Source organism: Dendrobates tinctorius, unplaced genomic scaffold, assembly GCF_039654945.1.
Source record: "Dendrobates tinctorius isolate UK_male_01 unplaced genomic scaffold, ASM3965494v1 ptg000396l, whole genome shotgun sequence".
Taxonomy (NCBI): Eukaryota; Metazoa; Chordata; class Amphibia; order Anura; family Dendrobatidae; genus Dendrobates; species Dendrobates tinctorius.
Genome location: NW_027362062.1, coordinates 1 through 16,132, shown reverse-complemented (window position 1 = coordinate 16,132; position 16,132 = coordinate 1). Strand labels below are relative to the sequence as shown.

At 44.1% G+C, this 16,132-nt stretch overlaps 1 protein-coding gene across 2 annotated transcripts in view; it reads left to right on the top strand.

Annotated features, from left to right (window-relative positions):
- Positions 1-15,744, top strand: part of FAF1 (Fas associated factor 1) — a 154,290-nt gene extending 138,546 nt beyond the window's left edge. Inside the window, exon 14 of one of the 2 annotated variants that reach the window (XM_073563721.1) lies at positions 15,263-15,744. In XM_073563721.1, coding sequence (XP_073419822.1) covers positions 15,263-15,287 — 25 coding nt within the window. In that variant the 3' untranslated portion in view covers positions 15,288-15,744. Of the gene's footprint in view, positions 1-1,023; positions 1,283-15,262 lie in introns of those variants that run through there. The other variant, XM_073563722.1, reaches the window with a different exon arrangement.
- The last annotated feature ends 388 nt before the right edge of the window (positions 15,745-16,132 follow it).

The window sequence follows — 16,132 nt, the reverse complement described above, 5'->3', positions numbered from 1 at the left end:
TCAGTGGCCCCGTTAGGGCATATGTCCAAACCCCCGAGCGTGTCCCTAAACGCTGTGTGAAAGCACCCTAAAGGTAAACAAGCAGAAAAAAAGACATGGATATTGTGATCGGATCCACATTTTTAAATCCGTCTGGCACCTGTAGGACATCAATTTTTATGCTGTACTACAATTATTCAGAAACGTTTCAACCAAATATATTTTCATATCCTAATCATTGCAGTGTATCTGTAAAAAAAACTGAATGGTGTCCGCAAAGTGTTATTTTTTTCTTTCAATGCACTTGTTGAGTTTTATGTTATTCTGATTAAAAAAAAAACAAAAAAAAACAAAACGTGGATCATACTAGTTCATGCTGCGCTTCTATAAGACATTTATCTAATATCCCGTGGAGATGCCCTTTAAGATTAGGCATATACTAAGTAGGTGGGCCAAGAATGGCGGGAGGGAGACCGCCCAGCGGACACTCCTCCCCAGAGCTTCACAACAATTCTCTGAAGTTCCCCAAACTTTATACATGATGTACAGTATGTACACAGTATCTAATGCCGGCCATATTCATTAGATGAAAACGGGCCTAGAAATGAGTGATCGCAGGTCAAGCGATAGGCGATGGCTCCAAACGCTGCAGATTACATCAGCCCATGAGCTGTATTGGCCCTATCCCGCAGCCAAACATGCAACCACTGTAGAAAAAAATCTGAAACCTCCGACCGGTGTTTTGAATCATTACGAATAGTAGAGACGAACCATTGTTCGTTTCATCAGTCCTGGAAAAATTATTAATTGCAATTGGCTTTCATCTAATGTGTATGGGCACCTTTTGATGTTAGCAAAAATAACAGGCAATCCCCTGCATGTGTTGCGGCTGTCGAACAACCGCGAGACATGCAGACGCGAGGTCTCGAATATATTTTTCGAGCACGCCGAAGGCACTCTGTTAGCACCCGAGCATGCTCAGATAACACCTTATCCCAGCTCGTTCACTCATCACTAATAGCCACCTTTATGGTTTGTTCTCAGCTCATGACTACTATCCATTCCCACGTGACGATCTCTCCGGTGCACAGCTCGTTACAGCACTCTGCCTGCATTGTAACGAGCCGCACACCCGTGCCTCCTACACATGACCAGAAACAATGAAAAATTTATTTTGAATGACAACAAGCAGAGATCTCAAAAACTGCAACCAAAAGAAGTTTTCCTGTGCAAAGAATAAATCAGACCAGGAATACCCCTATAAGTATGAAGGAATTCTTATAATAAAATTATTTTAAAGTTGCATTTTATCAGAATCACTTTTTACTAATCTTGAGCCACTTTGGCGTGACCTCCTAGCCCAATTTCTATTCTCTTTGCAGCATCGTGGCCTTTGATAAAGCAGGGGAAGAAACCTGAGCAATGTTTTGCTGCCTCTTTGCTCTCAATAGAGATTACGAGGTGGAGGGGAAACATTTCTAGAATGAAGAACGGGGCTCTTTTTAACCAAAGTAAACTTAAATAAATTATTGCATAAGACTTGGAACATTTTTTACTAAGCGCTCAAAACCCCCTCCAAGCCTTTTATCTACAACACCCTGCAGAATGAAGGGCTGTCCCATAACCATCTGTAGCGGCTCAATTCAGAGGGGGGATACCTGCTGTTGCTTTGTCGCTCGCCCTGTTTGATTCTGCCGCCCCTTTTATTTTACAATAACCAAAATTGCAGTGTCGCTTTAATAAGAGAAAAGGGTTTGTATCACTGGGGTTTCTATGAGTGACCATCGGGGGCCATGTAATTGCTTTGTAATGTTTTTACCCAAGGACTTTATTAAGTAGCAGAAGAAGGATACTCTGGTAATAGGCAGTTACCGACTGCTGCGCCAGCGGATCCTCCCGTACCCGTCACAGCTGTGTTCACTGATGTCGCTGTCCATATATTACCGAATATACCTCGGGGGACGTATGTGGACCCAGACATTGCCCCTGTGCCCTTGTGTAATATTAGAATGCCATATAAAGATTTGTGCTAATTTGGTTTTTATTAAGGGGTTGTGCCAAGTTTTCTGAAGAGCCTTGGGTGAGAAAGGAGCAGTGGTAGATCAAGTGCTGAAAACCGAATGAACGCTGCGCACGGCTATCTCCGGAGGTCCCATTAAAAAGTAACGAAGCATATGTGCGCAGAATTTATCGACCACTGCTCCATTCACACTCAAACTCTTTGTGGATAGTGGGTAACTTCCAAACTTGGCTGAAACCCACACCTGTCCATGAAATAGCCTTGGAGTCAATTGTCCAATTACTTTTGGTCCCTTTAAAAACAGGGTGGCACATGTTAAGGAGCTGAAACTCCTAAACCCTTCATCCAATTTTAGTGTGGATACCCTCAAATGAAAGCTGAAAGTCTGAACTTCAACTGCAGCTGAATTGTTTTGTTGAAAATTCATTGTGGTAATGTCTAGAAGCAAAATTAGAAAAATGTTGTCTCTGTCCAAATATATATGGACCTAACTGTAAATGCTTGCTTGAAGAAAAGACTACTCGTAGCTGCAGCAGCATTGTTCGATATGCTTGCAGAAAACAAATGGCTACCTGCAGGTCTGAGCCAGAAAGTAATGCACATACCATTTGCGGTTTTCCGGAGTCTAACTTACAGCCTCATATATGATTATGAGCCTCTTCGTTCGGGTGAGGAGACCTGCAGTCGGTTCTGGCATTGCGATACTTTATACTATGTTTGTGTCAGCGTTGTGGCCTTATACTACTTTTTTTTTTTTATAGCTGGGGCAGTTATTGAGTGCAGATGCAGAGAGTTAGTTTTTTTTATATCTTTTTTTACATTATTATTGTTGTTGTTGTTATTTATTTATATAGCACCATTGGTTCCATGGTGCTGTACATGAGAAGGGGTTACATACAAATGACAGATATCACTTACAGTAAACATTCTAACAATGACAGACTGATACAGAGGGGAGAGAGGACTCTGCCCTTGCAGGCTTACATTCTACAGGATGGTGGGGAATCAATTTATACCTTAGATTGTACAGGCTACATATTTTTGAAAAGTACAAATATACTTCAATTTATTTATTTTTCATACATTTTAGACAATCCCAATTTATTTTATTTTCCATTTGCTTCCGATGTATAAAATTATTATAGATTTTCCCTCGGCCAGACATGCATTATCTCTGCAATGATCTTCTTTTTTTTTTTGCATGGGTTCTCCCAGTCATATTCTCCCTTTCTCCTCCGCGTTTGATTATAGTGTCAGCCTTAACCGAACGTCAAGATCAATTTGCAGCCTGGTTTAACTGAAGGTTTGCATTCTGCCAGCAGCGATTGTCCCCCTGACACAATGCTGTGTGTTCCTGTAACGTCAGACAAGGGCAGCATCTAATGACTTTATTAGTGTTCAGTTTCAAAAGAAATGGCTCAAGTAATTGTTCCCAATCTCTTTGTCCGGTGGCCATAATTGCCGCACTGGATCATCAAGAGCCTCACTTGTGAACACTTTATTAATCGCTGCAAAAGAAGAAAATCAATAGGGCCAAGAGGTGAACGTCTCGGAATATGACGGACAAGATCGGTCTGGATGTACTTAGGATTTAACTGTTTAAAATGCCTTTTCTTCTCCTGTCACAGAAACAGGTAAACTAACCTTCTCAGGAAGCACTCGATCGGAGGATAACATGTGAGCGGCTTAGCCAACTCTCGGGGTGTCCGCTTTCTCTTAATGATACGTTTGCTGCAGGTTCCCATTCCTCTAGTAAACGAGTTAAATAGGAATCAGGAAGATTTTCTTTTCACAAGGTGCTAATCCTATTTTTGAATGGCAGCGGTATAGTAAAAAAAAAAAAAAAAAAAATAGAAAAGAGATGGCTCTTCTCAATTGCGTAGCTTTCCAGATGGCAGGCCGTGAGAAATTCAAGCAGGAAACTCCTGTGACCTTGCTCTTTTGGGCACTTTGTTTTCCATGCAGAAGAACCAATTTTAATATACTGTATACTGTTCAAACCAAAAGTTTGGACACACCTTCTCATTCCAAGAGTTTTCTTTATTTTCATGACTATGAAAGTTGTAGATTCACTCTGTAGGCATCAAAACTGTGAATTAACACATGTGGAATTATATAACAAAAAGGTGTGAATCAACTGAAAATATGTCTTATATTCTAGATTCTTCAAAGTAGCCACCTTTTGCTTTGTTTACTGCTTTGCACACTCTTGGCATTCTCTTGATGAGCTTCAAGAGGTAGTCACCGGAAATGGTCTTCTAACAGTCTTGAAGGAGTTCCCAGAGATGCTTAGCACTTGTTGGCCCTTTTGCCTTCACTCTGCGGTCCAGCTCACCCCAAACATCTCGATTGGATTCAGGTCTGGTGACTGTGGAGGCCAGGTCATCTGGCGTAGCACCCGATCACTCTCCCTCTTGGTCAAATATCCCTTACACAGCCTGGAGGTGTGTTTGGGGTCATTGTCCTGTTGAAAAATAAATGATGGTTCAACTAAACGCAAACCGGATGGAATAGCATGCCGCTGCAAGATGCTGTGGTAGCCATGCTGGTTCAGTATGCCTTCAATTTTGAATAGATCCCCAACAGTGTCACCAGCAAAGCACCCCCACAACATCACACCTCCTCCTCCATGCTTCACGGTGGGAACCAGGCACGTAGAGTCCATCCGTTCACCTTTTCTGCGTTGCACAAAGACACGGTGGTTGGAACCAAAGATCTCAAATTTGGACTCATCAGACCAAAGCACAGATTTCCACTGGTCTAATGTCCATTCCTTGTGTTCTTTAGCCCAAACAAGTCTCTTCTGCTTGTTGCCTGTCCTTAGCAGTGGTTTCCTAGCAGCTATTTTACCATGAAGGCCTGCTGCACAAAGTCTCCTCTTAACAGTTGTTGTAGAGATGTGTCTGCTGCTAGAACTCTGTGTGGCATTGACCTGGTCTCTAATCTGAGCTGCTGATAACCTGCGATTTCTGAGGCTGGTGACTCGGATGAACTTATCCTCCGCAGCAGAGGTGACTCTTGGTCTTCCTTTCCTGGGGCGGTCCTCATGTGAGCCAATTTCTTTGTAGCGCTTGATGGTTTTTGCCACTGCACTTGGGGACCCTTTCAAAGTTTTCCCAACTTTTCGTACTGACTGACCTTCATTTCTCAAAGTAATGATGGCCACTCGTTTTTCTTTACTTAGCTGCTTTTTTCTTGCTATAATACAAATTCTAACAGTCTATTCAGTAGGACTATCAGCTGTGTATCCACCAGACTTCTGCACAACACAACTGATGGTCCCAACCCCATTTATAAGGCAAGAAATCCCACTTATTAAATCTGACAGGGCACACCTGTGAAGTGAAAACCATTTCCGGTGACTACCTCTTGAAGCTCATCAAGAGAATGCCAAGAGTGTGCAAAGCAGAAATCAAAGCAAAAGGTGGCTACTTTGAAGAACCTAGAATATAAGACATACAGTATTTTCAGCTGTTTCACACTTTTTTGTTAATTATATAATTCCACGTGTTAATTCATAGTTTTGATGCCTTCAGAGTGAATCTACAATTTTCATAGTCTTGAAAATAAAGAAAACTCTGTGAATGAGAAGGTGTGTCCAAACTTTTGGTCTGTACTGTATATAAAATTGGTTCTTTTGCATGGAAAAACAATAAATATATATAGCGTAAGCAGCAGTCATGTAGAATGCAGCTTTCAGTAGGATTTTTCCGAAGCAAAGCCCCAAAATTTGCCATTATTGTGCAATAGTGTGCGGCATCAAGCTTCCTAAATTAGGAAAAAATTGGGGATATGCACACTGGACATTTTAAGTGGCATATCCTCCTGCTGTCAGACGGCTGTATAAATCGGACCGAGATCATAACGCAATGCACGGACTGGCCGGCCGCTCTCCCCACCCAATTGTGACCGCTTCATGGGATTCTTTGCAGTTGTCACTCTCGGGTGGGGAGAGTTTCCAGCCGGTCCATGCACTGTGTTACGATCTTTTGACTGCACCTTTAAAAAGGGTGCATGCAATGTAGAATAAAATAAAGAGCGCTTGACTCTGGAAAGGTCGAGTTCCCGTGACCGTCACCCCACTCACAACCTCCACTCCCCCCCGGCGTTCCCCCTTACTATTTCTAAACAAGGAATACACAACACGTTCAAGTATGGATAATGATGGCCACAGCAGCCAACTTTTATTAATAATTTAGACACTTGGTGGGTCCCCCTCAAAGCTATCACTGTCCTGGTCTGGTGATTGAGCCGCCATTGGCATTGCCTCTTCCCTCCCAGCCTTACTTCCAGCCGCGTCTTTTCTTGCTCTGAAGCACCATGAATCGAGGGAAGAGGTTGCCTCCACCGTTAACCTGTACCCGATTACCGTCGTCAGATACCCACTTATCTTTGCTATGCACCCGACTTCCATTGCCGGGTGCCCCCGTAATGTGACCCCGACTTCCTCATCGGGCATCAACCACTTCTCACCAGACCACCAAGACATAACCATCCAATAAGGGAGATCCCCGCAATGCCAGAACCCCCTATTTTTCCATTTTATTCACCAGCTTCGAGGGCCCACCAACGCTCCAAATCATTATTAAAAGTGAGAACAGAACCTTCGGCTCACGAAGAGCTTATCCGCCTCTTGCTGTCCAGGGCCCTGGTCAAAGAGAAAGGGGTCTTGCCTCCCTGCATCCTTTTGATGTCCCTGACCCCTCCTCTGTCCTTGTAACTTCCCCTTTCTCTTCCCCGTTACTTCCTCCCTGCCAGTGTCATGCCCGCCTTCCTCCAACCCCCTTCTGGGGTCTCGTCCTGCGGTTACTGGACCTAACCTAGAATTTGGATGTTTTTTTTTTTTGTTTAGATTATTGACCACTGGAATAAATTTTTATGAATTGTAATCAGATATATGAAAAGGAACACGACTATGTTCTCACACTGCTTTTTTTTTTCTCTACCGCCAAAAACTGTTCTTTTGGCAGTAAAAACACTGCATTCAAAACACAGATTTTGCTTTGTTAGGTTTTTGCTGCATTTTTTTGGGTGCAGCTTGCATATGAGTTTATGTTTAATAAAGTTAGTTTTATTCACCAAAAATGCAGTAACCTACGTGCTGCTTTTTTTTCTTCTTCTTATAGCGTTTTTCACTAATTGCTTTCTATGGTTTTGTCAAGCAGCAGATTAAAAAAAAAAAATGCTTCAGTTCTCAAATTCAGTCTGAAAAAAAAACAAAAAACGAGCGTATGTATGAGATTCCATTTTGCAGGTACTGTAAAACACATCTTATTTGCATTTTTTTTGCAACATGGATCCAAATGAAAGTGGAAATTCTATAATAGAAATTGTGTGATTAAAAAAAAGCTAAATTTGTTACTAAAAATTTGAAAACTTATTTATTTGATATTCAGAAGTGAACTTTAGGAAATGATTGTCAATAAATTAGCACACTGGTATATTTATTAATCTGAAAGGGTTACCTTAAAAAAACCCCAAACTATTCCACTAAAAGCTTTACTTCAAACCCCCATCTAAATGTTGTAGGTGCAGGTCCATCCGCTGGGATTCCCACCTTCTCAGGCATTTATGGCATATTCAGTATCTCCTTTAATCTACACGGTGACTTTGGCCACAACACACAGCGAGCGGGTAAAGGCAACACCGTGCCGCTGCTACATCGCAGCGTAATATAAGTGAATGGGGTCTTGTTGCAACACAAAGGTTGCAAAACTCATGAAGTGGCAACTTGCGACTTTTGTGGCCAAAAGTATTGACACCCCTGCAATTCTGTCAGATAATACTCAGTTTCTTCCTGAAAATGATTGCAATCACAAATTCTTTGGTATTATCTTCATTTAATTTGTCTTAAATGAAAAAACACAAAAGAGAATGAAGCAAAAAGCAAAACATTGATCATTTCACACACAACTCCAAAAATGGGCCAGACAAAAGTATTGGCACCCTCAGCCTAATACTTGGTTGCCCAACCTTTAGCCAAAATAACTGCGACCAACCGCTTCCGGTAACCATCAATGAGTTTCTTACAATGCTCTGCTGGAATTTTAGACCATTCTTCTTTGGCAAACTGCTCCAGGTCCCTGATATTTGAAGGGTGCCTTCTCCAACTGCCATTTTTAGATCTCTCCACAGGTGTTCTATGGGATTCAGGTCTGGACTCATTGCTGGCCACCTTAGAAGTCTCCAGTGCTTTCTCTCAAACCATTTTCTAGTGCTTTTTGAAGTGTGTTTTGGGTCATTGTCCTGCTGGAAGACCCATGACCTCTGAGGGAGACCCAGCTTTCTCACACTGGACCCTACATTATGCTGCAAAATTTGTTGGTAGTCTTCAGACTTCATAATGCCATGCACACGGTCAAGCAGTCCAGTGCCAGAGGCAGCAAAGCAACCCCAAAACATCAGGGAACCTCCGCCATGTTTGACTGTAGGGACTGTGTTTTTTTTCTTTGAATGCCTCTTTTTTTCTCCTGTAAACTCTATGTTGATGCCTTTGCCCAAAAAGCTCTACTTTTGTCTCATCTGACCAGAGAACATTCTTCCAAAACGTTTTAGGCTTTTTCAGGTAAGTTTTGGCAAACTCCAGCCTGGCTTTTTTATGTCTCGGGGTAAGAAGTGGGGTCTTCCTGGGTCTCCTACCATACAGTCCCTTTTCATTCAGATGCCGACGGATAGTACAGGTTGACACTGTTGTACCCTCGGACTGCAGGGCAGCTTGAACTTGTTTGGATGTTAGTCGAGGTTCTTTATCCAACATCCGCACAATCTTGCGTTAAAATCTCTTGTCAATTTTTCTTTTCCGTCCACATCTAGGGTGGTTAGCCACAGTGCCATGGGCTTTAAACTTCTTGATGACACTGCGCACGGTAGACACAGGAACATTTAGGTCTTTGGAGATGGACTTGTAGCCTTGAGATTGCTCATGCTTCCTCACAATTTGGTTTCTCAAGTCCTCAGACAGTTCTTTGGTCTTCTTTCTTTTCTCCATGCTCAATGTGGTACACACAAGGACACAGGACAGAGGTTGAGTCAACTTTAATCCATGTCAACTGGCTGCAAGTGTGATTTAGTTATTGCCAACACCTGTTAGGTGCCACAGGTAAGTTACAGGTGCTGCTAATTACACAAATTAGAGAAGCATCACATGATTTCTCGAACAGTGTCAATACTTTTGTCCACCATCTTTTTTATGTTTGGTGTGGAATTATATCCAATTTGGCTTTCGGACAATTCTTTTTGTGTTTTTTCATTTAAGACAAATTAAATGAAGATAATAATAACAAAGAATTTGTGTTTGCAATAATTTTCAGGAAGAAACTGAGTATTATCTGTCAGAATTGCAGGGGTGTCAATACTTTTGGCCACAACTGTATAATGCTGCAACACAGACAGCCCCCTCATGCCCTCTCCTGCTCCCACCTGCTAACACTCTCTCTGCTCCTCCTCACTGCCGGCGATATCTCTCCAAATCCTGGTCCTCCTCACCACATTCCCACAGTCATTTCTACCTCCCATCCACACCCAATCACAACTTTCTGTAACCCCTCCAACCTCATACACATTTGCCCAGCCCCAGTTTCCCCAGTCCCACTAACAGGAGCTCTGTGGAACGCTCGCTCTGTCTGCAACAAACTTTCTTTCATCCATGATCTTTTTATTACTAACAAACTTTCCTTCCTCGCCATCACCGAAACCTGGCTCACCTCCTCTGACACAGCCTCTCCTGCTGCACTCTCATATGGTGGATTCCACCTTTCCCACAACCCCTGCCCCAGCTGCAAGCATGGTGGAGGAGTTGGTTTTCTCCTGTCAGATAACTGCTCCTTCACCCCAATCCCACTGCCACCCTCTGTTACCCTCCCTTCCTTCGAGGTGCACTCTGTGCGCATCTACTCCCCCTCCAACCTCCAACTAGCTGTCATATACCGCCCTCCAGGGTCAGCCACCACCTTCTTTGACCACTTCACCACCTGGCTACTTCATTTCCTTTCCACTGATATCCCCACTATCATCTTGGGCGACTTCAACATCCCCATTGACACTTCCCTCTCAGCTGCCACTAAACTTCTATCTCTCACTTCCTCCTTCGGCCTCACTCAATGGTCTTCTGCAGCCATTCACAAAGATGGCCGCACACTAGACCTCATCTTCACCCGCCTCTGCTCCCTATCTAGCCTCTCTAACTCACCTCTTCCTCTCTCTGACCACAACCTACTTACATTCTCTTCCCTCTCCTCCTCAGGTCCACAATCCCCACCTCAAAAACTCGCACACCCTCGCAGAAATCTTGAACACCTCGATCTACACTCACTGTCTGAATCCCTCCTCCCTCTTACAGACATAAGTTCCCTACACAATGCGGATGCCGCTGCCGCTCTATATAACACCACAATAGCTGTAGCTTTGGAATCAGTTGCCCCTCTCAAACATACCAAAACTCGCAAAATCAACAGACAGCCCTGGCACACCAGTCTGACTAAAGAACTGAGGCGGGCTTCCAGGGCTGCTGAGCGGAGATGGGAAAAAATCCCACTCCAATGAGGACTTCATCTGAGGACTTCATCACTTTCAAACAGTCCCTCACTACTTTCAAGGCCACACTCGCTGCAGCAAAACAAACCTACTTCTCATCTTTCATATCCTCCCTGTCTCACAACCCTAAACAATTATTCAACACCTTCAAATCTCTCCTCCGCACCCCAGCACCTTCTCCCTCTCCACTCATCTCAGCTGAAGACTTGGCCTCATTTTTCAAGGAGAAGATTGATAACATCAGAGACCGTTTTGGTCAACAACCCCCAGTGCCCTCCTCCCCCAAAACCAGCTTTTCCACCATTACAGAAGATCGACTCTCCACTCTACTCTCAAGATCACATCTCACTACCTGTGCACTTGACCCGATCCCATCCCACTTCATCCCAAACCTCACCACAGTCTTCATCCCAACCCTAACCCATCTCTTCAACCTATCACTAACAACTAGTGTTTTCCCCTCAAGCTATAAACATGGCTCAATGACACCTATCCTCAAAAAGCCCTCTCTTGACCCATCCTCTGTATCTAGCTATCGCCTTATATCACTTCTCCCCTATGCCTCAAAACTACTGGAACAACACGTCCATCTTGAACTATCCTCCCACCTCTCTTCTTGCTCCCTCCTTGACCACTTGCAATCCGGCTTTCGGCCACACCACTCCACTGATACTGCCCTAACTAAGGTCACCAATGACCTACTAGCCACCAAGGCCAAGCAACACAACTCTGTCCTCCTCCTGGACCTGTCCTCTGCCTTTGACACAGTGGACCATTCCCTATTGCTACAGACCTCATCTCATCTCTTGGTATCACAGACTTGGCCCTATCTTGAATTGCGTCATACCTAGCAGACCGGACATTCAGCGTCTCCCATTCGTACACCACTTCGTCACCGCGCCCCCTATTAGTCGGAGTCCTGCAAGGTTCAGTCCTAGGGCCCCTGCTCTTCTCCGTTTACACCTTCAGCCTCGGACAGCTCATAGAATCTCATGGCTTTCAGTATCATCTCTATGCTGATGACACACAGATCTACATCTCTGGACCAGATATCACCTCCCTACTAAACAGAATCCCTCAATGTCTGTCTGCTATTTCATCCTTCTCCGCTAGATTTCTAAAACTTAATATGGACAAAACAGAATTAATCATCTTTCGCCCATCTCACGTGACCCCCCCCCCCCAACGGACTTATCCATTAAAGTAAACTGCTGCCCACTCTCTCCAGTCCCACAAGCTCGCTGCCTCGGGGTTATACTTGACACTGATCTCTCTTTCAAACCACATATCCAAGCCCTTTCCGCTTCCTGCTGACTTCAACTCAAAAATATTTCACGGATCCGTACATTCCTCAACCAAGAATCTGCAAAAACCCTAGTCCATGCCCTCATCATCTCCCACCTTGACTACTGCAACCTCCTGCTCTGTGGCCTCCCCTCTAAGGCCTGTTTCACACATCAGTTTTTTTGGTCAGTCAAAATCCGCTAAAATGGATAACGGATCCGCTCCTGTACTGACCACAACGTTTGGCACCGGACCGTTATTTTAACGGATCCGTCAAAGGAAGAATTTTAAAGGAACCGCTGCCTTGGGGAGAGAGGGAGAATTTTTCAGCCGCCAGAACAGAGTTTAGGGTTAAATTTGCGGCTGAGTGAAGTCTTTCGGGCATGCGCAGTGAGAAATGCGGATCCTGCCGCCCGAAAAACGTTGCATGGTCCGTTCGGGCATGTCGGCGGACGTCAAAATTTTGGCGGATCCGCAAAAAAAACGGATCCAACGGATGGCCATCCTTCAAGATCCACCGGTAATGCAACTCAATGGGAAAAAAACGGATCCGCCAAGAAAAATGGCGGATCCGGTTTTTTTTTTTGCAAAGCGGCGGATTTTGACTGATGGACACAAACGGATGTGTGAAACAGGCCTAACACTCGCACCCCTCCAATCTATTCTTAACTCTGCTGCACGACTAATCCACCTGTCCCCCTGCTATTCCCCGGTCACTCCCCTCTGTCAATCCCTGCACTGGCTCCCCATTACCCAAAGACTCCAGTTCAAAACCCTAACCATGACATACAAAGCCATCCACAATATGAGTCCTACGTACATCTGTGACCTCGTCTCCCGGTACTTACCTGCACGAAACCTCCGATCCTCACAAGATCTCCTCCTGTACTCCCCTCTTATCTCCTCTTCCCACAATCGCACACAAGATTTCTCCCGCGCATCCCCTCTACTTCTGGAACTCTCTACCACAACATATCAGACTCTCGCCTACCATGGAAACCTTCAAAAAGAACTTGAAGACCGACCTCTTCCGACAAGCCTACAACCTGCAGTAACCACCGATCCACCAAACCGCTGCACGACCAGCTCTACCCTCACCTACTGTATCCTCACCCGTCCCGTTGTAGATTGTGAGCCCTCGCGGGCAGGGTCCTCTCTCCTCCTGTACCAGTCGTGACTTGTTTTGTTTAAGATTGCTGTACTTGTATGTATTATGTATACCCCTCCCCACATGTAAAGCGCCATGGAATAAATGGCGCTATAATAATAATGTAGCCACGGCACGGTGGGATCTTCTGCCTCCTAACACTTGTAACAGCCAAAGTTACTGTGTGGCCCAGACTTGGAGAAACACTCACGTTTTACATGCTGTCCGGTCCAGTAGTCAACCTGATAAAGAGAAGGCGAAGCTGAGCAGAGCGATATTTGGGATTGTGTGATTGGTTCCAGTATAACTTGTATTTTATTCATTGAAATCCCTGGGGTTTGTATGTAGGAGTCCAGTGGGCAGTCTTACTAATGATTGACAGTTATCTCTGCATGAAATTAACATACAGGAAGACTGTCAATCTCTGGCTAGGACCGCCCACTGGACTCTTCTGTGTATGAGGCGTGTGGGCGGTCCTACTGAGTAATTGACAACCATCTCTGCGTGCAATGACATACAGAGGAAACTGTCAATCACGGGAAGGACCGCCCACTGGACTCGTGTGTCCTAATAGCAGGGATTTCAATGAATAAAATGCAAGTTTTGCGGAAACTTTTCCCACGAAAACGTCTATCAATCCGATCAGCCGTCCGGCTCTATAATATCCTGCCTGCTGATCAGACACCATTTTGAACATGCACCATCAGAATCTCTGACTCTTCCCCAGCCCCTCACATACTTATGCTTAGAAGGGCTCCTATATAATAGGCCTCATTCAGACGCCTGTGTTTTTTTCCCTCATGCGTGGGGAAAAAAAACTGACCGATTCTCCATCAGTGTTTGGTCCATGTGTCAGTTTTTCTCGTATGCAATAAAAAAAATAAACTGCTGGAGTCTTCTAAGCTTCTCCTGCAGTCGGTAAAGAACACAGCACTCTAAAGTAACCAGGATGGCAATGTTTAATATTATTGTTATTTTATTAGTAATGAGCGAATGTGTTCGGATAAGGTGTTATCTGAGCATGCTCGGGTGCTAACAGAGCGACTTCGGCGCGCTCCAAAAGCTGCAACACATGCAGGGGTTGTCTAACAAACAGGCTGCCAAAGCCACGAGACATGCAACCGCGGGGACTCGAACAAAGCCACTCGGCTAGCACCCGAGCATGCTCAGATAACGCCTTGTCTGAGCACTTTCATTCACCACTAGATATAACTTGTTTTTGTAGCAGGGATTGATTTTTTTTTTTTTTTTTTGCTCTTAAGCCTTTATTTCTTACTCCAAACCAATAAGGGTTAAATCGGCCATCCTCGTCTTGCCTGTTTTGTCCCTTTAGGGCTCTTGAATTATCCCCTTCTGGTTGAGCCACGTTTGACCACATGTTCATGTAAGTGCCGCGCTATGTAAAGCTGCAAATTCCCCTCTTCCTCGAGGGCTCTTCTGGATTCAATCTGTTCTGGAGAGCACTCAGCGCCTCGTTAAGACGGCTCCTTTTCAGCTCTGCCTCTTGAAGAAATCCGGCATTTTAATATTTCTCCAGCGAGAGCTTTCCTTTGGTTCATTCCCGCTGACCCGCGCACCCCTCCAGTAATTTGTTAAGCATCCGTCTGCTGATCCTTGCCGGCTCTTGTCCCACAACGCAGCTCAGCAAGGCGATTAGGGAAATTTTTCTGCACTTGACATCAGCCAGATGTAGGAAATTAATTTTACTTAATGCTGCCTCAAGTCTTTTTTTTTTTTTTTTTTTGTCTCCGCTGTGTCAGTGCCCAGACGAAGTCGAGCATTTACAGCAGGGAAGTAGTAAAAGAAAGGCGAGTATATCATATAGGCAGAAATGCTTGGTAAAGGACGTCAGTCGCAACGCGCTGCTCTCTGGGCGTTTTATAATGGCGGGCCCTTTTAATTAACTGTGATCCCCCTGAATTTAATTTGATGCTCTTAATCAAAATGAGACTTCATTAATATTCATTAGCGGTCTTGCCCTTTCTAGGAGCATACCTAATTTATCACCTTCCGCTGCAGGCTGACTTTAGACTGGTCTGTCATAAGAGCTCCACTTCACTAGTATTGTGGCTGTCAATTTATTTTTTTTTTTTTTATAACTCAAAAGGATTTTCCCACAAACAGTTAATTTTAATTAACCTTTTAATCATAGATCTTTGAATAATAACAACTTCCATTAATGTGCCGCTGCTGTGTAATGGTCGTGTCCGACCATACAGGGACACGGTCTGATCATACCACATCTTCAAGTGCCGCCGCAACCTCCCCAGAAAATTTTATTTTTTCTTGTGCCTTTAGAGGGAGTTTTATGGGAGTGATTCCTGAAGAAAGGCGAGTGGCTAAAAAATTAAATTACGGTGGTGCACTTCGTACGCCGCATCGAGCGTCATCCCGGACAGCCTTTTGAAAAAAAAAAAGTCGACAAGTCTCCATTTTGGAAAAAACAATTGTCGCCAGCCTGTGCCAGCATGTTTGCCGTGGCCAAAGTTTTGTTAGATTTCAGGACTTTGTACGACGTGTTAATTAACTGAAATAAAAAATGATATTGAATGTATTGCACATCAATAAAAAAGGTCAAACTTATTGATACAAGGGCAAAATAAAGCTCCAGTTCCCAGTAGGGTGCAGGCAGGGGCAGATACAGAACATGGCCCATGTACAGGAACAATACATGAGCATTTTGCAGACTATCAAAGTGAAGGTGGAAGTGGCCCCCCTGAGCCTTTGGATCCCTGTACACCTACACAGGTTGCATCAATGGTATGTCCAGCACTTTCATGAAAGCAGCGAAAAAAGTCTCTCTTTCTTTCTGTCTTTCGCTCTTTCTCTCTCTTTCTCTCTCTCTCTTTCTTTCTCTTTTTCTCTCTCTCTTTCTTTGTTTCTTTCTCTCTCTTTCTTTCTCTCTTTCTCTCTCTTTTTCTCTTTCTCTCTTTCTCTCTCTTTCTCTTTCTCTTTTTCTCTTTTTCTCTCTCTCTTTCTCTCTCTCTTTTTCTCTCTCTCTCTTTCTCTCTCTTTCTCTCTTTCTCTTTCTCTCTTTCTTTGTTTCTTTCTCTCTCTTTCTTTCTCTCTTCTCTCTCTTTTTCTCTTTCTCTCTTTCTCTCTCTTTCTCTTTCTCTTTTTCTCTTTTTCTCTCTCTCTTTCTCTCTCTCTTTTTCTCTCTCTCTCTTTCT